This window comes from Coturnix japonica, chromosome 1 (genome assembly GCF_054131305.1).
Source record: "Coturnix japonica strain WE chromosome 1, WE-NBRP24, whole genome shotgun sequence".
NCBI lineage: Eukaryota > Metazoa > Chordata > Aves > Galliformes > Phasianidae > Coturnix > Coturnix japonica.
Genome location: NC_140663.1, coordinates 2963409 through 2988699, shown reverse-complemented (window position 1 = coordinate 2988699; position 25291 = coordinate 2963409). Strand labels below are relative to the sequence as shown.

Sequence of the window (25291 nt, the reverse complement as noted above, 5' to 3'; positions counted from 1 at the left end):
AGCTGAGCATCTCCCAAGGACAGACACAAATGCATGCAGGTCGCCAGTTCTCAGCCTGCATCACCCCAAAACCCCCTCCAGCACCCCATACACTGGCACAGAAAGCTCCCGCTAGCTTATCCTCCTTTCTTTCTCCACACAGAGCAGATTTACACCAAAAAGCAGAGAGAAACTAAAACCCCACAGCCAAGGGCTCACATTTCTGCAGCCCCCCCCCCACGCCAGCATCATAGCATCTCTGTGTCCTGGACACACAGCCAAGCTTGGTGCTCCCATCTTGCACCCCTACAGAAGGGTCTGTGGGACACCTCAGTCCCCTCCCCAACACCCCCAAGCCCATCTGGGTGTGTTTCCCACCCCAAACCCCCAGTCTCTACCTTTGCGGAACGGCATGGGTGGGAAGGATGCAGGGCTGCGCTATCGGTGGCAACGTCCAGCTCCGTGTCTTAATTTTATCTTCCTCCTTCCTCTCTTTCTTCTTTTTTCTTCAGAAGGAAATGGGCATATTTGGGCAAAGCCCGGCAGAAACCGGCGTCATTTGGAGGGAGGCGTTGTCGAAAGGAGGAAGTTCTTTGGGTTTTGCAGCTCTTAACCCTTTGCATCCCGGAGACAGCAGGGCTGCTGAGCTGAAAGCAACAGAGCATCAGTCTCGTCTTTGTTTTGCAGTGCTGTTGGGCCAAACTGAGAAAACACTGCTTCTCCCAACAACAGGAACCCTGGCATTCTATTTAGCATCCTCTGGCCACCCTTGTACAAACAAGTTGGGCTGAGGCTCACTGATCAGTGCTCCCCAGGGCTCAGTACTGGGGCCAGCCCTGTTTAATACTTTTATTGATGATGAGGAGATAAGAGTTTATCTTCAGTAAATTGGCAGATTACATCAGGTTGAAAGGGAGTGGCAATCTGCCTGAGGGTAGGAAGGCCCTACAGAGGGGTCTGCATAGGCTGGATTGATGGGCTGAGATTAATAGGATGCACTCTAACAAGACCAAGTGCTGAGTCCTGCACTTTGGTCACAACCACTCCATGCATTGCTACAGGCTGGGGGTAGAGTGTCTGGAAAGCTCTGTGGAGGAAGAGGATCTGGAGGTGCTGGTTGATGCTCCATTAACATGAGCCAGCAGTGTGCCCAAGTGGCCCAGCAGGCCAATGGTATCCTGTCTCGTATCAGAAATAGAACATTCAGCAGGAGTAGGGAGGTGATCAGCCTTCTGTATTTGGCACCAGTGAGGCTGCACCTCAAGTACTGTGCTCAGCTTTGGGCCCCTCAGTACAAGAAAGACATCAAGACCCTGGAGCTTATCTAGAGAAAGGCAACATGGCTGGTGAAGAGTCTAAAGCACAAGTCTTATGGGATTGTTTATTCTGGAGAAGAAGAGGCTCAAGGGAGACCTTATCTCTCTCTAGTACTCCATAAAAGGAGGTTGTAGCAACAAGGGGGTCAGTCTTCCAGGTAACGGTGATAGGATGAGAGGCAACAGCCTCATGTTGTGCCCAGGGAGGTTCAGGTTGGATATTATGAAAAACTTCTTCTTAGAAAGAGCGGTGAGGCATTGGAACAGGCTGCCTAGGGAACTGATGGGTCACCATTGCTGGAGGTGTTCAAGAAGCGTGGAGATGTGGCACTGAGGAATATGGTTTAGTGAGCACAGATGGCATGGATGGGTTGGTCTGCATGATCTTAGTGGTCTTTCCCAGCCTTACTGGTTCTGTGATTTTCTGATCTTGCTGTGCTCACAGCACTAGGAGCTTGACTCAACATCAGTGCTGTACTCTGCTGAAATGAGTGTTGTTTCTTGAACTGACGATCTCTGGAATACCCGGAGACTTCTATAGTTGTATTTCTTGGGATAAATGCTGATTCTCAAATCATCCCTGGAGGAATAACCTAAAATGTGGTATAATCAGGTTTAGACCCAATGATGAACTTGGGCATCACGTTCATCAAAATCCATGTTTTGGATGCTTACGTTCAGACCTTTTGTCCATAATATCCTGCTCATGCTTGCATAGTCTGTAAAGTGCATAAATCCTCAGTTGTTTTTGTTCTGCAACCTTGATCTTTCTTGGTTGCTCCAAAAACATCTCAGTAGAAACATCTCAGAGTTGATCAGGATCTATATTAGAGGCTGGTGGTTAAGATCCCTGGGAGGACCTTGCTTCCATTGGTGAGGCAAAGAGGCTTTACTCCACCCCCTTTGCAGTTGGAGTGGTGCAAAGGCTTAAATATCCCAAGTGCAAAGGGGGTGGCAAATAATTAAAACACCTGGTTGATAATTGGGATTTGCTCCAGTTGCTCTCTGTGTCAGGCCAGAAGGTTCCTGAATAGAACCGTATCTCCATGTGTCTATTCTGCTTTTCCATGTTTTCCTCATAGGTGATCTCTAGAAAGCAAATTGCGAGCTTCAGCCAAGGCCATCACAGGAATCGAAGCATCTTGTTGCCTCATTCTCTGTATTACATCCTACTGTTCTTCGCCCACAGAAAGCACCTCGGGCATCTCTACGTGGTGCCAAGCAGTTTAAATAAACAGGAAAGTCTCCAAACATAGTCCGGGGATTTCTAGTACGCTACGATTTTCATCCCACAGCCAGTATTCAACAGAAGAATGGCATAATGTTGAGAATATTAAAGAAAAAAACAACAAAAATCTGGAAGATGATGTCAAGACGGGATTCAGATGGAATCAAAACAACATATGGTTTGGGTTGTGGAAGCAAGGATGGCTCTTCTCTTGGTGGAGCACAAACACCAGACTGCACGGGCAGAGAAAGCAGCTTGGCATCACTCAGGCTTTTATGAACAGGTTGGGCAAACATGCTGGGAGTGGTCCTAGCCAACGCTGATCGTGCCTCAGGGCTGAGGGATGGTGCAGATGGATTCTCAAGATCTTCCCAAGGCTTCCATGCTGGGAGAGGCACCAACAGCAGCGATGTTTGCCAGCACCTTTCCCAGCCGTGGCCTGTAGGAAGCTGTCTCCAAAGGAAACAAAAGCATGATTTAATGGCTACTGAAATGTTGGGGGAGTTGGTTAGTTGAAATTAATTCAGTGTCTTTCACCTTTATACCAGGTTTTAAGCCCACGTTTAACTGAGATGCTGACTGCAGCCAGGTAGGCAGTGTTTGCACAGCCCAGACTCCTGACAAACTCCATCTAAAAACCAAAACTGATCATTTTCATCAATATCTGCACATTTCAAGGGACATGGCAGATGGGGTGCTCTGCCACGCTAAGATGCTCAACATTTCTGCACATACCTAAGGGTAGTGGAGACATATTAACCTATACGTGGAGGAATAGATATTTCCATCAGTGATTGCCCAGCCAGGAAATCACTATTGAATTGACTTGCCTTTCCCATCAGCAGCATGGCAAGATGATACACAGGAACTGTCTGCAAGCCAGAGATGTCAGTGCTGTTCTTGGGCTGGAGCCATGCAGTCTTTTCATGCTGAGAATCAGACACAAGGATCCACTTTGCAAAGAGGCTTGTGCGCTATGAACAAAAAATGATGCGAGCAGCTCATTTAAAATATTTATATCATCTCAAACTACTTGCGTGGCAGAAGCCCAAGAAAGACAAGGGTGCTCATAATAGCTGGCACTGAATGCATGGTGGGTCATGCTTACATGATCAGCCAGGCTTGCATAATTCTATTTCATCCTTTTGTAAGATGCTGGATTCCATGGACACAGGCCTCAGCCCCTGGCCTCAGCCCCTGGATTACACCATGACTGAAGGTGTTGCTTCCCCAGACCTTATCCCCCTGCTCAGCTGTTTTTCCGCTGCTGTTCTCCTAAGCCAGCCTTTCTTAGCTCCCAAAGTTGTACATCAGTGACCAGCCACTGGCCAAGCTGTGTGCTGTTTATAGCCCCAAGCCTTCTGTTTTCAGTCTGCATCCTCAATTCCAAAGCTATTCCCAATCATCCTGTGCTCCAGGTAGCAGAGACACCTGATACCAAGCTCTGTTTTGCAGCTGTTGATAACAAGTTTGATGCTTCAGCCTTGAAAACTTAGCAGAAGGGAAAGTTGCAGAGAGGCCAATGGCTTCTTACTATGTCAACGGCAGTAACAATAGTGTTTGTGCTGGGAGAGCAGACAGCACACAACCAGGTTGTTAGAGTTTAAGGTGCAGCACAGGCTAGAAACAAGCAGCTCTTGGAGACTCTCCAGTCAGGCTCCACATGCACTGCAACCTGACCTAGACAGATTATTTTTGCTAGCCTGGTATTAGAGCTGGCATCCTCATATCACAAAGATTAGGTGCTCTATAAAGGTGTCATGAGAAGATTGGATTAGAGAGATGCGGGTCAAAGACTTAGGTAAAGGTGCTCTTGGTCCCTTGCATAGCTCTGGGCTCCAGTCTCGTGTTCTGACTGCAGTAATTGGCTTTTGGGTTTGAGAAAGAAAGGCCCAAGAGCACTGTAAGGAACTGGACAGCATTTCCCATGAGTGATCTGCATGCAGTAATTACTGCAGCTGTACCACCCGCCACCAGATACATACCTTAGTGGCTTTCTTGCAGATGCCTGCTCAAGCAGGTTCCTAGATGTGACCCAGCCTCGCTTCTCCAGGGACATTTCCATTGATTTCCATGGCTTTGAACTGCTGCAACACTCCTCCCCAGCACCGAGAGAAACACCTACATCCTTATTCTGATGCATCCAGGGTGACAACTAATCCATTCCTTCTCGCCAAGTCCCCCTGAGAGGTGAATCCAGGCTTTATGTTTTTTCTTTCTGATTGATGCATGCATTGGTTTTATCAATGCCAACGTCATGATGTTCACCTTTGCCTGAAAAAAACGCTGTAAGAAAAACAAAGACCATCAGTCCACAGATAAAGCAACCTGTATGATAGAAATAAAACTAAGCAAGAACACTTTGGCAAAGCAAAGTGAGGAAGCAAATACATGAGTAGCACTGTGATAGATGGCCATATTTCCAGGACTTACTTTTTTTTTTCCTCCTTATTAATCCTTAATTCCCGACTTCCTCTGAAGAGCTGAGACTTTGCAGGTGAATGTGATGCTCTGGGGACTTCATTTGCAAAAGCAGCCACATTGTGCTATATATGGTATGACATGCAGAGCTTTAACTGGTGCACTGTATAGAGTTGGGCTGCATGCTCCTCTTTACGTTTATGTTGGAAGCAAATACCTGAATCCTGGTTTGAGTGCATTTCATTTCCATAGTTACTTCCCTATCAAGCTCTTTATATTCCTCACACATGCACAAAGAAGGACGAAGAGTCACTGGGAACTGTTCCAACTCATATCCTCTCCCAGTGAGGACAGTGTACTGCTGCAACTGCATAACCCCACTGTTCTCCTGAAGTGCCTCAAACAACTCAAAATCCATCCATTTTCCCCTTCCCATCCTTGCAAGAGGAGCAGGTGCTGGAGGAGCATAGGCTTGTTTTGCTAGAGTATCATTTGAGTTTTGGTTCACAGTTGCTATACGAGTTTTACAAGTTTGAAGCAGCAAAGTCCAAAAACACTAACCATCTTTCTGCCCGCAGCAAGAGGTGGTGAGATCTGTGAAGAACTGAAGACCTTTGCCTTGGCAGGACCAAATGGATTCCTGAGCTGTCTTGGATGGAGGCAGGAGATCACGCCTTAGAGACTGAAAAACAAAAGGGCTGTGAAGTGGTAAGATACTTAAAAACTGCTTTGGGAAAAACACGTTCTTCCTACAGGAGAAATAAGAGGTAGAAGAGAACAAGAAAAGGGTCAGTTGTCTTCCTCTGAGATACCTTGCTTTCCTTATAACTCAGGTTCTCTCGTGCTTTATCAGCTAGTAAAGCATGTGCAGCTTAAAGCATCCTTGTAAAACCTCTGGCACCTGCTTTATCTGGTTTATGTTGTGAACAAAATTTAGTACTGGAGATGCTATACTTGCTAGAAAATGGAGGGGAACACCAGCCTTCATGCCTGCCAAAGAGGGGTTCTGCACAGGGAGCACAGCTTCTGTCCCCCACCTATTGGGCTTAGGGTACATTAATGCTGTACGGTGACCAGCAGCAGATGTATGGCTGAACTCTTGCATTCCTAAACTAACACAATAGGAACAAGGAACCAAGCTCTGTGCTTTGGGATTAACCTACTTTCTGTTAACTTAAAAAGAAACACCAGAAATATTTGCGTGGTACGGAAACTGGAGAAAGCAGATGTGAGAGGAGAAATCTGCACAAGTGTGCATGATATCCCTTCTCCAATTAACTGCTTTGTTCTCTTTGGGTCTCATCTGCTGTGCACCCCATGTCTGTCATGTTTCTCTCTCCTGAGGAGCACAGAAGTGGACATGGTAGGCCCATGCAACCTTTTCCAGCAGTTAAAAGCCCTGCAGGCTTGAATCCATTTTCTCCTCCTTACCACTAATTTGGTGCACTGCAACTCAAGTAACGCTAGACTCGTAGCAATAAATAGCATGTCAAATCACTCTGGATATTGAAGGCATATAGCACATATACCTGCTGGCTTGTAGAAAGAGAAAGGCAATCATACCAACACAAGCATTCATTACAAGAATGTTTCAGAGTTCACAGGTCCTTTGGTGAGGAGGAGAAAGAAGCAGATGCCCATTTGTTGCTCCTGACACAAGGCATAAATACTGATGAGAAAGCATGGAGCTGCACAGGAGTTAAGGTTTCTGTGCTCTGAAGATGGCTGACATTATAAGCAAATAAGCCAATTCGTGCAAACTTGAACAATTCTATCATCCTCTATGATGCATAAAACATCACTGCAGTCCTCTGAGGTAAAGATTCATTTTCAGACTCACTGTGCAAATGCGTAACAGGGAGATATGAGACCTCCCTTGAGATTTACCTCTTCTCGCACAGACCAGTTACTCACAGCACCTCAAAACATCCACATATATATCTCATTCATTACCCCCCTGCTATGTGTAGGGTTGCCAAACATCAGACCAGGCTGCCCAGAGCCACATCCAGCCTGGCCTCGAATGCCTCCAGGGACGGGGCATCCACAACCTCCTTGGGCAACCTGTTCCAGTGCATCACCACCCTCCAAGAGAAAAACATCAGAGGGTGAAAAGTCATTTAATAAAAGCCTTGCCTGTAGGACAAATACAATTCTGAAGCTCAGAGGGTCTCCTCCTACATGCAAACGCAGGTTAAAAAATGTAGACAGCCAAACAGAATGTGAAGAAACAGGAGAGTTTTCAAAGTAGCAGTTCCTAAGAGACTGCATATTCTCATTTCTCTGCTGGCAGCAAATTAACAAACTGAGTGCAGTGCTAATGCAATCAAATCGCTATTCCTCTTCTAAGGACAAGTGTCTCATCAATTAAAGGTATGAATTCTCCCAGAGCCCAATCATTACCACACAGTACTGCAGTTATTGGAACAGAGAGTGCTTGTAATCAACACGATTGGTTCTCTGCAATCATAAGCAGCTCTTGATTTATTAGGGAAAGAAGCAAGATTACAGTCAGGAAAACGTTATCAACACTTGATACATCTGTATGCAGCCCACAGCTCTATGGATGCTCTTATTCTTATCTAAAATTCTTTAGAGAATTTTCATTTACATCTAAGATTCTGGAGCAGCAAATTCTAGAAAAAAAATGAGTATTCGAGCAACAAGAAAATCATTAACAACATTCAGCATGAGGTCACCAAGGGAAAGTACGCTTGACCAACATAATTAACATGTATGGTGAAGTGGAATGGTAAACAAGGGGAGAGCAGTGGACATTGTCTACCAATACTTCAGGGACACCTTTGAAATCATCTTCCTTAAGATTCTCAGGGTGCTGTTGATGACAAAAAGATGGAGGAATGTGACCAGCAGGTGGTCACACATGGTTTACTCAGCACCAGTGAAGAACCTGGAGTACTGAGTCTGGTTCTGGACTCCCCAGTATAGCCCAGGATGGACATACTGGAGAGTATCCAATAAAGGACTATGAAGATGAAGATGCAATAGCTCTCTCCTATGAGGAATGGCTGAAACAGCTGGGAATGCTCAACCTAGAGAACAGAAGGGTCAGGAGGAATCTCATCACTGCTTAAAAATATTTGAAGGGAATGTTGAAGGATGGGGATAAGCTCTTGTCAGTGGTGCCCAACTCTAAGACAAGGAGCAGTGAGCACAGATCAGAGCACAGGAGATTCACTGAACATCAGGAAGCACTTTCTATGCTCTGTGGGTGATGGAGCACTGGCATGAGCTGTCCAGTGGTCGTATTCCCCTCCCTGAAGACCTTTGAAAGCTGCTTGGACATTGTCTTGGGCACTCTGGGTGTCCCTGTTTAAACAGAGGATGGACCAGATGGACGTTGATAGTCCAATAACATTGATTTCTGATGAGATCCAGAAGACAAATATAAGCACTCCCTTTCTAAAAAGATGTAATTTGCAACATGAGGTAAATTGCAACTTACCTGTGCGTGGATCAGCACAGCATACGAGCAGAATCACCTGCAGAATTAACAACTTCAAGCTGATTCAGCAGGACCTGCAATTTCAGCCTCTTGTTCCTGTGGTTGACATTCCTGTTGCTGCTGCACGGCTTATCTCAATTTCCTTCTCTATAAAATCAACGACTGTTTACTATTTTACTACATCACAGTTCTGCCTCACAGAAAAGAGCTTCAGAAGTACAAAGTGTGTTATTTTGATGAATGCTGGGTAATTAAGGAAAAAGGTCATTATAAAGTCTAAGTTTAAGGCTAGGAGCCTTAAACCATTTTCTGCCTTTAAATAAAAAGCAACTCCTCCAGGAGGAATTTGGGTTTTAGTTGTATAGTTGCAAATATAGGGCTATAGGGTATAATCTCAGCTCTGCAACCAACCTTTTGCATGACCTTGGGCAAGACACATTTTAGCTGCCTCCCTCCTTCTTTGCACGGCTGTTTAGATAACATTTTGAGGCAACAACTCTCATCCTTCATATAATATTAGCACATCAGGCTTACACTTTGACAACAGTAATTTAAAACTTCACATTCCCTGTGAGCGCAAGGCTCATCAGATTTCTTTAGTCTGACACTAAGTGGGCAAGTGATGAACTGACAGATGAAATTCAGCATGGGCTAAATACAGAACAGCGCACGTAAGAAAATACAGTCGTAACCGATGTTTATAATGATGGGCTCTGAAATAGCTGTTACCGCTCAGAAAGGAAACCTGGAGGCTATAAAAACTAAAAACTACAAAGGCATCAAGTTAGTGCTTCCCTGCTTTTAAAATAGCAATCACTGTTAGAATTTAAAGGGAGCAAATGGTTATGCCACTATGCAGATCCTTGTTTTTAAGACTTAAGGGTTGGTAACACACTACGGACATCCTGTTCAGCTCCTGGTTGACGTGTCCTAAACGTCCCTCTCAGCTTGTTGTTAGCATCAGGACGCTGCCAAATCTTCCTTAAGTAGGCATCTAATCGAGATGCTTGGAAGTAATGAACAGTTTGTGCTTAGCCTGAGAGGAGATTCAGTAATTCAGAACCTCAGGGAATCAGAACCTTCACAAGGGTAACACGGAATTAAAGTCAAACTTTAGGAAATCTGGCCTGAAAAATATCAAACCTGTTCACTTAAGGAATATAACCAATGCTGTACTCCCAATCAGGCAAAATGTAACAGGCCACCGTTCTATTTGTTTTCTGTAATCATGGATTTTAGGGCATCACACAGAATGAAACAAAAACGTTATTGCTCTAGACAACAGTTGTGAAGTTACGTTTACAATCTACTTTACAGAGATAAAAGTTGGTGTACAGCTTCAAGTACAGAAAGGCAAAGAAACAAGTGCAAGTAAAAGTTCATAGGTGTAACAGAACTCTAAATGAAGTGCTGTGTTGCTTTTGGACAGGGTGATGACAAATTATGGAAGGAAAAAAGGATGCATAAACAGGAAGAGCTTAAAGTGTTAAATGAAATGGAATTTGAGAACCTAAAATCAATAACAGCACCTTCAAGGAGGTAGGAAGTAGAGAATTCAGAAACTACACTTACAAAGGCTTTCAAGCAGTCTTATCTGACAAAGCCTGAGTCAACACATCAACGCAGATAAAGTGGAAGAATGTGCATTTGTAAAAAAGGGAATGCTTTTCTGCTAACTGCTTGACTTATATCAAGTATTATCTGTAAGGCCTTAGACTAAGGACCATGGTCAGCATGTCTGACCCTTTTCAGGTTTCCACTTGGGTTCTGTGTTTGCATTTCCTGTAGCAGCACCTAGAGGCCAACTGCTCACAAGCCACGCTCCAACATCACTTAACTCTGCTGTACCCAGCAAAATTACTACCTATAATGAACAAAGCTTGAAATGCAACTAAGACAACGTACATCTGCTCGCACCTCAGAAGGAGCTGAGCTGTCTTAGTGACCCCATGGTACAGATAAATATTTATTTATGCATCTCCCCTATGCACATCACTAAGCCAACAAGCTGCTTTCTCTGTATTTACAGAGATAAGTGCTAGGCCTTAAATACTGACAATGAACTTAATAACTGAATGGAACAGAGCTTGCCAGTAAAGCAATTCTCAGCAAACAGAAGACTGTGAACGCATTAAACTGGAAGCTCAGAAGTTGGTGTGACAGCTTAAAAAGGCAGAAAAGCCAGTTAGAAGAATAAGTCTGTAAACTCAGGAAGTTTTAACAGCTACTCATTTAGAACAGCAGTATTTGCTGAAATAAAAGCCTATTCTCCTATTTCAAGTTATGTTCACATCACAATAAATGGATTACCAGCATGACATTCAAATTGTTTAACTCCTGTAAGCAAATACATGCTAATTGCTATTAGGCTAATTTCTTCATTTTACTACATAGTAGAAAGGGCTTTAAAGTATATTGCTCAAGGTCAAACAGAAAACTAACAGCAGAGGTAATAGAATCTGAATTCTGTTATGGCCCCGAGACCTGTGGTTTTAGCATTAGTCAGGTTGGTTCTTCACCTTTGCTGCACTGAGGATCTTGTAATGGTGGATTACAGCCACTGCCAACACCTTGGAGGGAAGGCCTTGTGTAAAAGAAGAGGACAGTAAGGAAGCTGACACACAGTAGGTAAAATACAAGGTTTTTTTTTTTACAAAAAATTGTTTTCTCTTTTACAGGCAAATGTTTGTACAGGGGTTGCTGGAACACAAGCAGACAAAATAAGCAAGAAACAAGACGAAGGGTCTGTCATACGGATCTGCAGCCAAAACTTAATAAAAAAGGCAAGAACTGGAGATACTCACAGCATTGATCAACTACAGATCTATATCCCCTCCCCCAAATACATGTGTATAACAGGAAAAAGACATCCAGCTTTTGAACAGCTAAAATGCCCTCAAAGCTCCCTTCCATTTTAATGCCCACACAACTTTAGTGGGAATTGTAAATGCAATGGAGCACACAGCCACCATCACTGCACAGCCTTCTCTTGCCACCTCTGTCACATACGGTTCCCAAACAAAAGGTGAACACGAAACCAGGAGCAGAATGCTACGTACTATTTTACACCAGATTGCAAAGAGCTGCAGTGTTTAGAAGTTTAGTTTGTCATTTCTTCGTACTTTCCTATGAGCATTTTCTTCCACTGCATTCTTCTTAGGCATCAATCAATTAAAAGTTAGTTACCTACATTAGAAGAATTGAGAATCTGATAGCTGGCCAAATGAAAGTTTCTCTCAGTTCTATAAACAGCATTTCAGTAAGTACCTGCAATCAGTTAAGGTTGCTAGCAAAGACTGCCTGACAGTGCAGAGCATCTGCTAACAGTCCACTCATTCTGATTCAAATGCCTGAGCCTTTTTTATTTCCTTTCTTCTTCCATTTCCCTCAATTTAAATGTGTTTTCTTTGGACTTCGGAAGAAACACAAACTCACTCCCTTTTACTTTAGTCTCCATTCTGGCATAGAAAATATTGTGCTAAAGTCAGGAAAGAACAAACTAGTTGCCAACTGTCCAGCGACCCCAAATCACTCTGGTGTGCAGAGATGGAGGACTGACCAGCAAGAGAAATATCAGGAAAGAGAAGCATAATAGCACACAGTCCTTTTCCAAAGCTTCCCACTTACAGTGGATGCTGCACAGGAAAACTGTGAAGAAGCACCAGAACAAGGAAAACAGGAATACAGACAAAGCATTTCCTCAGCAGTAGGTTTGCAAAATAATTGAAGTCAGGGATGAAAAGTTCAAAAAACCAAGGATTCCCAGAGCAACAAGCAGAATTGTGCAATTCAAAAACACAACAGACATGAACCTTAATTTCAAAGGGCTTTATATTACAAAAAAATGAAGTCACAACGAATGCGAAAAATCCATTCAATGAGGCTTGTTTCCAGTCTGCTAGGAAAGCTACTTTCTCTTCTTTTTTCCCAGCCTACTGCTGAAAACATGATTGCCAAAACAGTGACACCTCGAGCTAGATTTTTAAAATCAAACTTGCTCTGCCAGATCCAGTACTCTGAACTTGTCCAGGTTGTAGAAACAAGCCTTCACCACTCGGCCGCCAAAGTATCTTCCATTTAGATCCACAACAGCTATAATTGCAACAAAAAAAGAGGTCAGCAAGCAGCAAATCAGCGACTAAAAATCTGAGTCCAATGAGCGAGACTGTTTAATCTCTTTGAAGAAGTGAACTCTGAAATTCATATGACACAGTTTAATAACCTACCTTTAATTGCAGACTCAACCCGTTCAAACTCCAAAAATATTCTTACAGCTTCATCATCAGGGGCACCAGGAATCTGAAAGAAAACCCAAAAACAAAACAAAACAAACCCCAACAGATCTGATTAGAACAGTAACAAAACCACTGCACTACGCAGCACTTCTTCACAAAAACAGAATGTAAAATTAAGCCAATGTAATTCAATTCTTCAGTTGCCAAAGGGAGGTTGAAGACTGCTGAACTTGGGTCCTGTTTCTCTATGGAAACCTTTTGAATCAGCTAGGGTGAAAAGTTTCAGTAATCGAAACTTAGAAGCATCTCAAAGTGAAAGATTAATTTTGCAGGAGGAACTAGAAAAAGTTCCAAAACACTCCAGGATTTTGCTATTTCTGACATTCAGAGTTCACGCTTCACAAATATTGGAAACATTGGAATCGCAACACAACAAAGGACCCTTTGAAATCCTCTAATCTATGCTGCTCCTTCACAGCAGTAGTGTGCCAGTCATGAAAGACAAATGGCCAGTTCAACCTTTGGAGTAACCAGAACAAGAGAAAAAGATTCTGTCTTACCTCAAAGATGACACATTTCCCAACCTTGCCATATTTTTCACATTCTTCCTTAGTTTCAACTTCCAGATCTTCATCCACCTCACCAGCACCCACCATATTCTGAAAGTTTAAACAATAACGGTAAGTCATTGGATGCAGCCTGAATAGACAATCATGTAGATAAATCACGGACGCATGCAACGGTGACTATGAATAATTTAAGCTATTGTTTACCAGGTCAAGAACCATTTGGTCACATTCCAGAGCCTAGACAGTTCCCTAATACTACGACACTGTGACATGGTCCCTGCACAATCTAAGTCAGTGTTGATTTATAATTACAAATTGTATGTTTTCCTGTGATACATTTTCTCCACAACACACAGAGCACCATGTAGATGCAGCTCAGAATTGTCCGAACTGTACAGAGTCACTGTAACAGGAATGCAGGTTTTAGCACTTAAATCAGTTGTGCACGCTGGAAATACCAAGACACAGCTTTAATCACAACTTACCCTTAGTAGGACCACTTTAGTTGGGCATTTCAGTATCTCAGTCAGTGGATTAGAATCTGCTTTCTTGGTTGCATCTGCTAGGAAGAGAAAAAAAGTTAATCATGGAATCATTTTAGACTAATGCTCATATGAAGGCTTTAATCAAGCAAACAGTGAAATAAAAACCACTAAGTATAGTTTAGTACTGGTGAGGAAGAGTATTTCAGATCTTGCAGCTACTTGGAAGGTCAATATGCAGAAAAATCACTGCTACAAAGATCATAGACAATGTCTTATTTCTTTGAGGGAAATCATTCATGAGTTGAAAACTGCATCAGATGCACTAAGAATTAAAAAACAGATCTCCTGACTTCCAGCACTTGAGTTCAGAATTGTGCTGTTCTGCTAAGTGGAGATGCTGTTTCTAGATCAAACAACAGCAGGGAAATGAAGGGATTATCTAACACACATGATGGGGGAAAAAAGCCAGCAGGAGTGCAGCAGGATCACTCACTGAAGTGCATGTACAGGTAGAAGGTTTCAAACACTAAAGAAGGACAGCTTCAGGGGGAGGATGAGTTAAAATAATAGAAGACCACTTCAATAAAATGTCATGAAGGTAAGTTCCCACAAGAAGGAGAACCTTGTTCCAACTAAGTAGTATTTTCTGCTAGAACCAAGGGCTAACAGAAATCCAGGAGCTCACACTGACCACAAACTGTTATTTCCCACAATCATTTTTCACAAAGTTATTGGTGCAGGACAAGATTACCTTTCTCTGTAGCATCACCAACAATGATCTTGCCACCCCTCTTGCTTGTTTTCTCTACAGAGAGTGCTGTGCTCAGCCCCTGTTCATGCTTTCCCAGGCCTTGACCCTCTCTGAAACCATACTTCTGCATGATTTTATGAGCTACTGTCCCTCTGCAAAAAGAACAAAAACATCAGTTAGTAAAGGTTTCTTACAATAACATCATCATTGCATTTCTCCAGAGCGTGCAAGTACTCAAAAGTTGCTCACACTTTTCCAAACACATTCAAAGTTCTAGTAGCAAAGCAAGTCACACATCATGCCAAAGTCCATTTAGTCCAGTTTCTGACCTTTTGTCAGTGGCTGGCATCAAAAGACTGAGAGAAAAGGCAGATGTGGAACCATCTGCTTCCCCCATTAGATCACATTATACTACCTACTGTTTTGAAGTCTGCATAAGATCCAAAGCACATGGTTTTGTTAGCCCTTCCTATGACAAACCTGGATATTCTCAGTATTAATTAACATGGCTCTTCTTTCTGGATTTTCAAGAGCTTACTAATGTAACAATTCTCTAATCTATTAAAAGTACCATCTTTGTTGGCATTTCTTTGGAGCACATAGCTGGATAGACCAAGGCATCAAAGAAATGTCATGGTACAGTAATTTACACCATAGTAAATAATGTACACTAAGTCACTTCCATTCTACCAAGAGGCATTTAAGATAACACAGAAAACATTGGATCAGCGACTACATGACACATACAAAGGCCTGGCTTTGTAATGCTTGAAAACTGAAACACTAAGCCACAGAATAAACAGTAGTCAATTGTACAGGCAAAATATAACAGCAACTCCTTCAATGAAGTGAAGGTCCCAGGGCAGTGCTCAATAGAGGAGGTAGCAATACATAAATGAGTCCACCAGTACTACTTCAGTTCCACGGGTCTTTTTGTTTTGTTGTTTTACATTGCTTAGAAAAATGATGTTTCTATTGAAAAATGGATTGAAAAACTGTCTCCAAAAATAAATGTAGTGTAACAGTGTAAAAAACTATGCTTTTATGGTTGTGCTTGTCCTGCATGCAGTTAGGATCATATCGGGTCTGCACTTCTGCAACACCTCGTATGACTGAGAAGAGAGCACACAGCAAACCATTACACCTTTCAAATGAGGTCTCGGGGCTATTTTTAACCATACATTTGACTTCACTTTGCCACCCACTGTAGAAACACAAGCATCACACACAAAACGAACCCCAGGCAGAAAAGTAAACGGACAGATTTGCAACCACAGCTGTTCCCACACTCATGCAAATATGATTTGAATTTCTGAAGAAACAGACTGGAGTTGAAATAGGCACATAACAAAATTAGGACAAAGCTGGAAAAGAAACCTAGTGGAACTAACAAGCCACCTCTGCTTTCCTGCAGACTACATTAGCTTGGACTGTACAACCCATAAACACTTCATGCTGGAATGTGGCTTCAGAACTTGTCTTAAAAACACAGACACCTCAAATGCATTTCTCTCATTCAAATAAATCCACTGCTTTTTCTGTACCCTGTCAGTTATGTCTACATGCACTCAGACTAACCATATACATACAATGTGTTATTTACCTCTACTGACAACTATTTTAACTTTTCATTCCTGTCACCTTCTAATGCTTTTTTCCACCAAATGTAAATATGTCAAACATTTACCCCATGTTAGCAAGGAATGAGTTGCTAGGTCCTGTGGGGGAACGAGGTCTGTCTGGCTCATCGTACACTGGAGGAGGAATGGCTGCTTTGGAAGATGGTGCCCGAGATCTTGACTCATCTTCATATGGGAATGATGCTACAGCTGAAGAAAATAGACATTTGCTTTGTCACTAAAATATGTTGCATGTTACAAATGCCAACATGTGATACTTTCAATCTCAGCTCATTTAGAGAAAGATCCCTATCTGCAAGTCGTACCATATCTGCTTTACACAAAAGCATCTTTCATATAAATCCAGACAAATGTTTCCTATGCACACAGAGCTTTAACATCCCCTTATCTTCTTCCTCTTGCCCCAAGATTTAAACTTAGAGTTATTCTGGATTTTCGTCATAGAACAAATAATGAATTTATATGTATATATCATGCATGTGTAAGTCTTTAATATATTCATTAACTTCTTACTTATCAAACTGAGAAAAACATTAAGCAGCCATGTGCACTACAGTGAGTCTATCCAGATAGAGGACAAACAAACTTAACGCTCCATTCATCAGGAACACAATTATGACATTATATCAATACACACATCTTAGGCCTAAAGGACTGTAAAGAAAGCACAGAGGAGAAATCAGTGTTCCAAAAAGAACCAGCACAACCCAAAATATTTATACAGATCCCTCTGATAAGTGACACAGCACGGGGAAGAGATGCATATCATACAGATTAGATTAGATTACTACCTTTCACTGAGAAGTCAAATTGAAAACCATAAAATAAGATGAAAAAAAAAACCCACAACATAAGCCTACAGTGCACTGAAGAAAATATGCAGAACAGTCTTCAATGTATTTATGGCCTTTTAAACTGAATTTGTTTTGAATTATCTTATTGTGAACTACTGTTTATATCTTTCCCACTATGTCATATGAAGTCTGAGAACACCAATGAGGGAAAAGAAAACACTATTTCGAATCAGAGCACCTCAAGTTGGAAAGGACCCACAAGGATCTGAATCCACCTCCTGGCTCCACTCAGGACCACCCAAAATCCAAACCCCAGGTCTGAGAGCATTGTCCAAATGCCTCCTGAACTTCGGCAGCTCAGTGCCACCCTCTGGTATGGAACTTTCCCTAACAGCCCCTGCTCCTCCTGACATGGCTCCACGCTGTTTCCTCTGGCCCTGTTGCTGTCACAGACAGCAGAGCTCAGAGCTGCCCCTCCGCTCCTTATGCAGAGCTGTGGGCTGCCAAGAGATGGACTGAACTGCTGCACTTCTCCTACAGTGCTATTTTCTGAGGTTTTTCCAGTCTAGCTTTGGGTATCAAGTAACAAGCAGCACAAAGATTTCTTTGTAAGCTCATCTCACAGAGCTCTCCCCTCAGGATATTTCTAACATTTCCAGCCTATATTTATTTTTCCCTGACTCTACTCAATTGCTCCTAATTATTTATTCAAAACATTTTCTGTTTCTAGTGTTTACACACTTCAAATGCTTTCACTATTATATCATTCACTTACACCGCCAAGCTTCCATTATTTTATTTTAATCTTCTTTCAAATAAAATCTGGAAGGTCCTTTATGTGCACTATTACTTTTAAGGACGTAAAACAATGAGCAGCACATTGTGTCATTTAAAAACTTAACCGGACATATAAAAAGAACCCTTAGCATTCTGTTCTTACAGCACGATTCTGCCACCTAGTGGAATAGTGCGATCTTCAACCCGAACTCATTGAGGACAACCCTTCTGCACACATAATTCTTCAACAGGTATCACCTGCATTGTCTATTAGCAGTAAAGTGGAAATAGGAACTTATCTTTTGTCTCTAAAGTAAGACCTTCAAAACTTCAGTTTTCACACACAGATGATATTTGCTTAAGAGGATTTTTCTGAGTGTTCTTTGGGTATCCCTCAAAGATTTTAAAAGTTGTGTTTGCATTGCATGACTGCTTTAGAGGAGTCATTCATAAAGCACCTCAGAAAGCAAAGGGCGATGAGAGAATTCTCTCTTCATACCACTGTAGTTTTTCATCCGCCTGTCTTCAACATCACTTTTTTTACACCACAAATGAGTAACTGGGCACGGTTACAACAGAGCAGCCTGTTAAACCACATCTCCAGCTATACAGAAAGAATCCTTTGTAACAGAGACAGGAAACAGTAATATTACAGGTTCCCCACAACCTCCCTGCAGTCAACAAACAACTAGAACAGGCCACTGGGCAAGAAAGAACCACATGGAAAGAACAGCAGGATGACCTCACTGAATAGAATGCTGAGTGAGAATTAAGCAATATTACTGCTTTCAGAGGACAGGATTTTGGTGTACTTACGTTCTTTGTCCTTCTCAACCAGAGAAGTGGGTGGCGCAATTGCAGCTCCTCCCATACCTGTGAGTAAAACAGAAAAGAGCATGTTTGTGTGACTAGGTTCTGCTGCTTGGAATAGCCGCACTGAGGTTTAACACAACTGCTGGCTCCAAAAGCAGCAGCAAGAGAGTGAGCAATCTGAATGAAAAGCCCACCAAAGAAGATTATACTGCAATCATGTACCACATGTTGTTTCTAGAATCAACATATTGCATAGAATTGCAAAGTTTAAGGCTACAAGGGAAGCAAAACATCAGTTCTAAAACAGTTCAATTAAGCCAATACTCCGCTCAAGCTTAACTACACTTACATAGGAGTACAGTACAAAGCCCCCTCCCCATTTTAATATGCAGCATTTTAAGGTAGTCACTAATTTGGTAAAGCACCAATTGTGAAAGCTCAATGGTGATTCTTGTGGCTTCATTTTATCCCATGCTTCCCTTTTCTCCAGGAATCCACACCAGGAGTAAAGTTAAAATAGGTATTGACAAACCAGTGGAAAGCCACAAATAATCAAGATGACAGCTTCCACCATAGGAAAAAATACTGTATTAAAAAAGCTACAATGTAATAAAACAATGGGTTTATTCTAGTGGCTCCAGTGTTAACAGTCTGCTTCCCAGCTGAGAAAAGAGAAACACAAAAGACATCAAACCAGGACTGTGACCATATCATCATTGCCCCTGTGTTTCTTCCTCCCTTAGCTCCCTTACTTCTTTTTCTTCTCTCTCTTTCGTAATCTTCATCTTCATCAGAATCTGGATCCGGTCTTCTCGAAAACCCACTGGCTTCATGCCTGTCTTTACGTCTTCTAGGAGACACAGCAAGTCAGGATAAGAAACAATCCAAGTCAACTCCACTTTAACTCATGACACTACCTTTGCCATGCGAATTACATGGCATTTGGCCAATTGAATTAGCAATTTATCATGTGCTTTCTATGAAAATGTAAGTAAACACCCTTACTTCTAGTGGGTTTTTTTTGTTGTTGTTGTTGTTTGCTTTTATCCTATTTTTAAACAGGAAATGAATTCAAATTATTTTCCATTTGCAAATCAATCAAGGACAAAGTATGGAAATGAGGAAGCCTATGAATAAATCTAGCCAAAACTGATGACACTGAATGAAAGACTACATCAGGAAGGTAGCAGAGCTGTTAATTAATCATCCTGCATTGAACAGATTCCCATTCAAATTCCCCACCAAAGGCTATCTGAAGCAATGATTAATCAGTCAGTTTTAAACGAAAACAGTCCTCATGCTTAAACAGTGTAATTCCACAGACTTCATGATCTGTACTACAATGAAGCTGCTTACCAGTTTCACTTAGAATAACCAACTGTAATCTTGTTGCCTGGCAGATGTTTTACCACCTATTTCAATAGGACGCTAAATCTGCATTCAAGACCTTTAATAAGATTAAAGGGATTTCTTATTCCATGGAAAAAGCACCAAAGTACTTAAAAATTAATATTCTTTTGTCCAGAGACAAGAGAGATAAATACATAATGTGCTTAAACTGAAGGCAAAACATGAATCATAGAATTACCCAGGTTGGAAAAGACCTTGAAGATCATCAAGTCCAACCGCAGCCTAACCAGTACTCTAACTCCAAAAACCCTCCACTAAATCATATCCCTGAGCACCACATCCAAATGGCTCTTAAACACATCCAGGGATGGCGATTCAACCACCTCCCTGGGGAGCCTATTCCAGTACCTAACTACCCTTTCTGTAAACAAGTTCTTCCTAGTATCCAACCTAAACTTGCCCTGGTGCAACATGAGGCCATTTCCCCTCACTATTGAGGCCATTTCCCCACTAGTGAGAAGAGACCTGCCCCACTCTCACTGTAAGAACTTTTCAGGTACTGGAAGGAAGGAAGTAATAGGCAACTAGGCTTCATAAAGGCAGTTCTCACTATGCTTTAAAACTGAAATGAATTCACAGGCCAGTGTGAAGTATGTAAAAAGGAAGAATATTTATCTTTGAATGTTGATAGGCATTTCTGATGTCAAACTACATTGACAACAAACACTCTAAAATAATATTATTTGCTAAACCCAAAGAAATTCCCTGTATCTCTTCAGGGAGATAAAACCAAAGAGATGTATATTTAACAGCCTATTATTTACCTCACTGCCAATATGCCATATTTAAAACAAAAGCCTTACTTTTCTCTCTCTTCAATTTCCTTTTGCCTCTCCAGCTCACGCTGCCTCTGTCGTTCCTCTCTTTGCCGCTTCACCACTTTTTCATAATCATTTGGAAACATAGGATCGTACTCATCTGCCAAAGGAATCAATACATCTCCTGCAGAAAAACCACTAGGTACGGGATCCTTGAAAGAGAAAAAGGAGAACAGTGATGTTTGTCAGCTGAGATTATAGAATCATAGTCCTGGGCAACCTGTTCTGTGTATCCCTGCTTGAATAGTGCTGTTGGACCAGACGACCTCCAAAGGTTCCACAACAGTATCACTGTGATGATTATTCCTATCATTATACACTGGTGCATTGCAGCTACCTTTGTTATTTACCTGTCCATTTTGCAAAGTATTTTGAAGCTGTCCAGCTTTTAACTCATCAGGATGCTTCCAAGTTGTATCACATGGAAGTGTGTAAAAAGCTGAAATGCTCATTAATTTAAGAACCTCTGAGCTGAGGTTCCAATTTTGGTAAACAAATCAGTTCTTTTAACACTTGGAAAGACCATTTAAAAATCAAGTAGAGATGGCTGTCAAAGTATTCCAATTCAGAAACATCTGTTAACAGATGAAGCCTGTTTTTTCTTACCTTTAACCCAGCTGCTACATGAGGCGGTGTGTCCACGATCTGTCTCTCATCAGAAGAACTACCTCGCTTCAGGTCAATCACTGGAGCAAGTACTGTTGTTTGTTTGGTTCTCTGACTCTGAAAAACAGCCAAAATATTAAGTATCTAAAATAGCACACTTTCCTCTTTTTAAGGAAGAGAGATCAGACTTTGCTTGTGCATGCACTGAAACACACAGCGATAGGTGAATGCTCTGCGCTTGGATGCAAAGCACACATTAAAAGCACAGGGGATCTCTTCAGGTTGAACTGAGCAGATTTTTTTCCCAATAAGGGTCTTAAACCTATTCTAAAGACATGTTCTACCATCTAGCAAAATGTTATTGATCCATTTTTCAAACCTATTCTCTTCTTCTATTACTGGTATTCTATTCCATAGAATCATAGAATGACCTGGGTTGAAAAGGACCCACAATGATCATCCAGTTTCAACTCCCCTGCTGTGTGCAGGGTCACCAACTACCAGACCAGGCTGCCCAGAGCCACATCCAGCCTGGCCTTCAATGCCTCCAGGGATGGGGCATCCACAACCTCCTTGGGCAACCAGATGAAGCTGCCCAGAGCTACATCCAGCCTGGGTATTTGTACACATACAGACAAAGAAAATACCTAACACAGCAGCCATTTCCAATTTCATTCATGCACACTGCTCCAACCAACAGCAAAAAACCCTGCTGTCAATTTTAGCAGTGTAAATCAGCGCCAATTCCAATGAATAAATGCCATGTCTCAGTAATCATCTGTAGCAGTATGTAAGTAATCTCACTCTAGACCTTATGGATCATAAAGAATGTACACACATCCTGAAAGAATCAAAACAGAATAACAGTACTGTGTAAAGGCACGAGGTGAAATATTGTCACAATAAATAGAGCAGAAAATGGCTATTATAGCTTAAGCTCAAGGAATTGCACTACTTTTACCTTCCATGTACACACGGTTTCTCTAAGTATTCCTAATGCACAATGATTTGTACTCTGGCACCTAAGGCCCTTTAAACAGAAAGCATAAAATGATGCAGATGTAAAGTAACAACCATATAATCAATGACCGGTAAGCAGTACTAGCAACTCTCAAGTGCAGCACAACCTTTACTTACACTTTAAACAAGATAAAAATAACTACCATCATTATTTTCAATGCTAAATGTGAAGATCAGCTTTTGGCTCAAGTAGTACCAAGATTTGAGGCTCACAGTACACACACACAGAATGACAGAATGACCCAGGTTGGAAGGGACCTCAAGGATCATGTAGTTCCAACCCCCCTGCCTAGCAGGGCCACCAAACATACACATTTACTAGATCAGGTTGCCCAGGGCCCCGTCCAACCTGGCCTTGAACACCTCCAAGGACGGGGCATCCACAACCTCCCTGGGCAGCCTGTTCCAGGACCTAACCACTCTCCTAGTAAAGAACTTCCCCCTAACATCCAACCTAAATCTTCCCTCTTTTAACTTAAAACCATTTCCCCGTGTCCTGCTATTGTCAGCCCTTTCGAAGAGTTTACTCCCCTCCTGGGAGTAAGTTCCCTTCAGGTATTGAAAGGCTGCAATGAGGTCACCCCGCAACCTTCTCTTCTCTAGGCTGAACAAGCCCAACTCCCTCAGCCTGTCCACATAGGGGAGGTGCTCCAGCCCCCTGATCATCTTCGTGTCCCTCCTCTAAACCCTTTCCAATTCTTTGGAAAGAATTCTTTGTTCAAGACTTCCAAGAACGGAGCTGAAGACCATCTTGTGCCCCCATCTGTTTTGTGAGGCCCTTTGCTACAAACCCACAGACAAACCCTAACAGAATCACCTCCAATCCGTATTACAAGGTCATGAACTCTCAATGATCTGAGCATGAAAGAATCTTTAATAACAGGAAGCAAAATTAGGAAGTCTATACCTTCGCTTGAGTGAGAGCTGCCTTCTTCACCTGCAGTTGAGACTGCAGTAGTTTGAAGTTTTTAGACCAGCCTTCTGTTTTGGAATCGCTGGTCTCAACTCCCAAGTCATCGTAAAGTGACATTTTCTCTTCAATTTAAAACTAGAAAACAACAACAGTAACAAATTAATCAGGCGAGGTCATAATTCTACACCCAGTGCCCAGCTGCTGCTATTTCAGTTATGTCTGGTTATCATGCTTTTAAATAGCCTTTTTTTCTTTTCCAAGCCAGAGAGAATTCCAAGCAATAACATTGGGCTTTTTGCTGCATCATAGCATACATACAGGACTACAGGTAAGACTGCGTACAAATAACCACTTAAAGGCAATGAGTGCTTTTCAAAGGTTGATAGGTATTAAAAACATCCTAAACTTACACTTTTAACACTACGTATCAATCATTTCAAGCTCTGAAGCTGCACTCGACCCCAGACCAATATATGGAGATTTACAATTAAATTCAACATCAAGTGCAACACAATCCTCAAATATATATCTGAGATGCGTTTAAACCTATGGGAAAAGTCTCAAGTATAGCTGACAGCAAGTCCTAAAGGGGTCACGTTCAGCAAAAATAAGGCAAATAAATGAGGTGGAATTCCAGGGGGATAGGAACAGCCAGGCTTAGTAGAATAGAGTTCACTGCAAGATACTGGAGAAGGGAGGATTACTGGGGGGTTACTGCATGTATAGAATTGTAGGGGTTGGAAGGGACCTCTAGAGATCATCGAGTCCAACCCCCCTGCCAAAGCAGGCTCCCTACACCACGTCACACAGGTAGGCATCCAGGTGGGTCTTAAATATCTCCAGAGAAGGAGACTCCACCACCTCCCTGGGCAGCCTGTTCCAGTGCTCTGTCACCCTCACTGTAAAAAAGTTCTTCTGCACATTCGTGCGGAACTTCCTATGTTGTACTTTCATCCCATTACCCCTAGTCCTGTCTCCACGCATTACTGAAAAGAGACCAGCCTCACCACTATGGCTCCCACACCTCAGGTATTTAGAAACCTGGATCAAGTCCCCTCTCAGCCTTCTTTTCTCAAGGCTAAACAGACCCAGTTCCCTAAGTCTCTCCTCATAGGGGAGATGCTCCAGAATGGCTCAGGTTGGAATAATCATGTTCCAAACCTCCACCACAGGCAGAACCACCACCAAGATCTGGTACATCAGGCTGCCCGGGGCTGCATCCAACTTGGCTTTGAACGCCACCAGGGATGGAACATCCACAGACTCTCTAAGCTGCCTGTTCCAGCACCTCACCACTCCAGATCACAGAATGACCCGGGTTGGAAGGGACCTCAAGGATCATGTAGTTCCAACCCCCCTGCCTGGCAGGGCCACCAAACATACACCTTTACTAGATCAGGTTGCCCAGGGCCCCGTCCAACCTGGTCTTGAACACCTCCAAGGACAGGGCATCCACAACCTCCCTGGGCAGGCACTCTGTAAAGAAACTAGTTATCCAATCTAAACCTTCCCTCCCTGAGCCTAAAACCATTCCCCCTAATCCACTATCTACCGCAGTGAAGCAGGAGCGCTGCTATTCTGGGGGCAGATAGCACACACTTGGGGTATGTTAATCGACACGTATTGATAGAGATAAAAGACTTTACATCTCCAATTTGAAGGGGACGGGCTGTACCACACTGTGTGCCGAGGCAGATGTGAGACATACAGGCCGCACAACGGAGCTGAGGGGCCCGACCCCCCCCACACCTTAGGCCTAAGCCCCTCTGAGGGCAGCAACCCGCGGTTGAAGACCTTCTTTCACCCCACCCACCTCTAGGCCTTCCCTCCCAGCACCCTCAAGGACACGAAGCGGTTTCCCCGTGCTGGTTGTGCCGATCAGGGCCCACAACCCGCTGCTCACCCGTCACCGCGCCGCCGCCATGAGCCGGCCGCTGAGGCAACCGGGAACCAGCTCCCCTCACGGCCTCTGCGACTGCGCGCTGCCGCCGTTAGAGCGCCCCCTAGCGGCTGGAGGTGTGAGAAGCACCCTTCGCCTCCATCTTCCCCT

General features: G+C 42.8%; 2 protein-coding genes and 1 long non-coding RNA gene across 17 annotated transcripts in view; all 3 read right to left on the bottom strand.

The window, feature by feature from the left end:
- PFKFB3 (6-phosphofructo-2-kinase/fructose-2,6-biphosphatase 3) overlaps positions 1-548 on the bottom strand; it is a 36715-nt gene extending 36167 nt beyond the window's left edge. For 4 of the 6 annotated variants that reach the window (XM_015863984.3, XM_085548854.1, XM_085548725.1 and 1 more), the window contains exon 1: positions 378-548. Coding sequence is in view for 2 of the 6 variants with exons in the window: in XM_015864144.3 (XP_015719630.2) it covers positions 378-393 (16 nt within the window). In the remaining 4 variants the exon portion in view is untranslated. The remainder of the gene's footprint in view (positions 1-377) is intronic. The other 2 variants (XM_015864144.3, XM_085548948.1) reach the window with 2 other exon arrangements.
- Positions 549-2794: 2246 nt separating this feature from the next.
- LOC146762252 (uncharacterized) lies at positions 2795-4645 on the bottom strand. The gene is made up of 2 exons (XR_014946892.1): positions 4509-4645; positions 2795-2972 (listed from the first exon to the last, which is right to left on the bottom strand). It is a non-coding gene; the product is annotated as an uncharacterized LOC146762252 (long non-coding RNA).
- Positions 4646-12223: 7578 nt separating this feature from the next.
- Positions 12224-25186, bottom strand: RBM17 (RNA binding motif protein 17). 10 transcript variants are annotated; one of them, XM_015864523.3, is made up of 12 exons: positions 25055-25186; positions 23236-23376; positions 21309-21425; positions 20688-20854; positions 19227-19324; positions 18478-18534; positions 16138-16279; positions 14451-14602; positions 13700-13776; positions 13206-13304; positions 12637-12709; positions 12224-12502 (listed from the first exon to the last, which is right to left on the bottom strand). In XM_015864523.3, the coding sequence occupies exons 2-12, from the start codon at positions 23356-23358 to the stop codon at positions 12399-12401; spliced, it is 1209 nt and encodes a 402-aa protein (XP_015720009.1). In that variant the 5' UTR covers positions 23359-23376; positions 25055-25186; the 3' UTR covers positions 12224-12398. The 10 variants fall into 10 exon arrangements, with proteins under 10 accessions (XP_015720009.1, XP_085405561.1, XP_085405691.1 ...); XM_085549435.1 differs by having other exon boundaries at positions 13700-13773; XM_085549565.1 differs by having other exon boundaries at positions 19227-19321.
- Between the last annotated feature and the right edge of the window lie 105 nt (positions 25187-25291).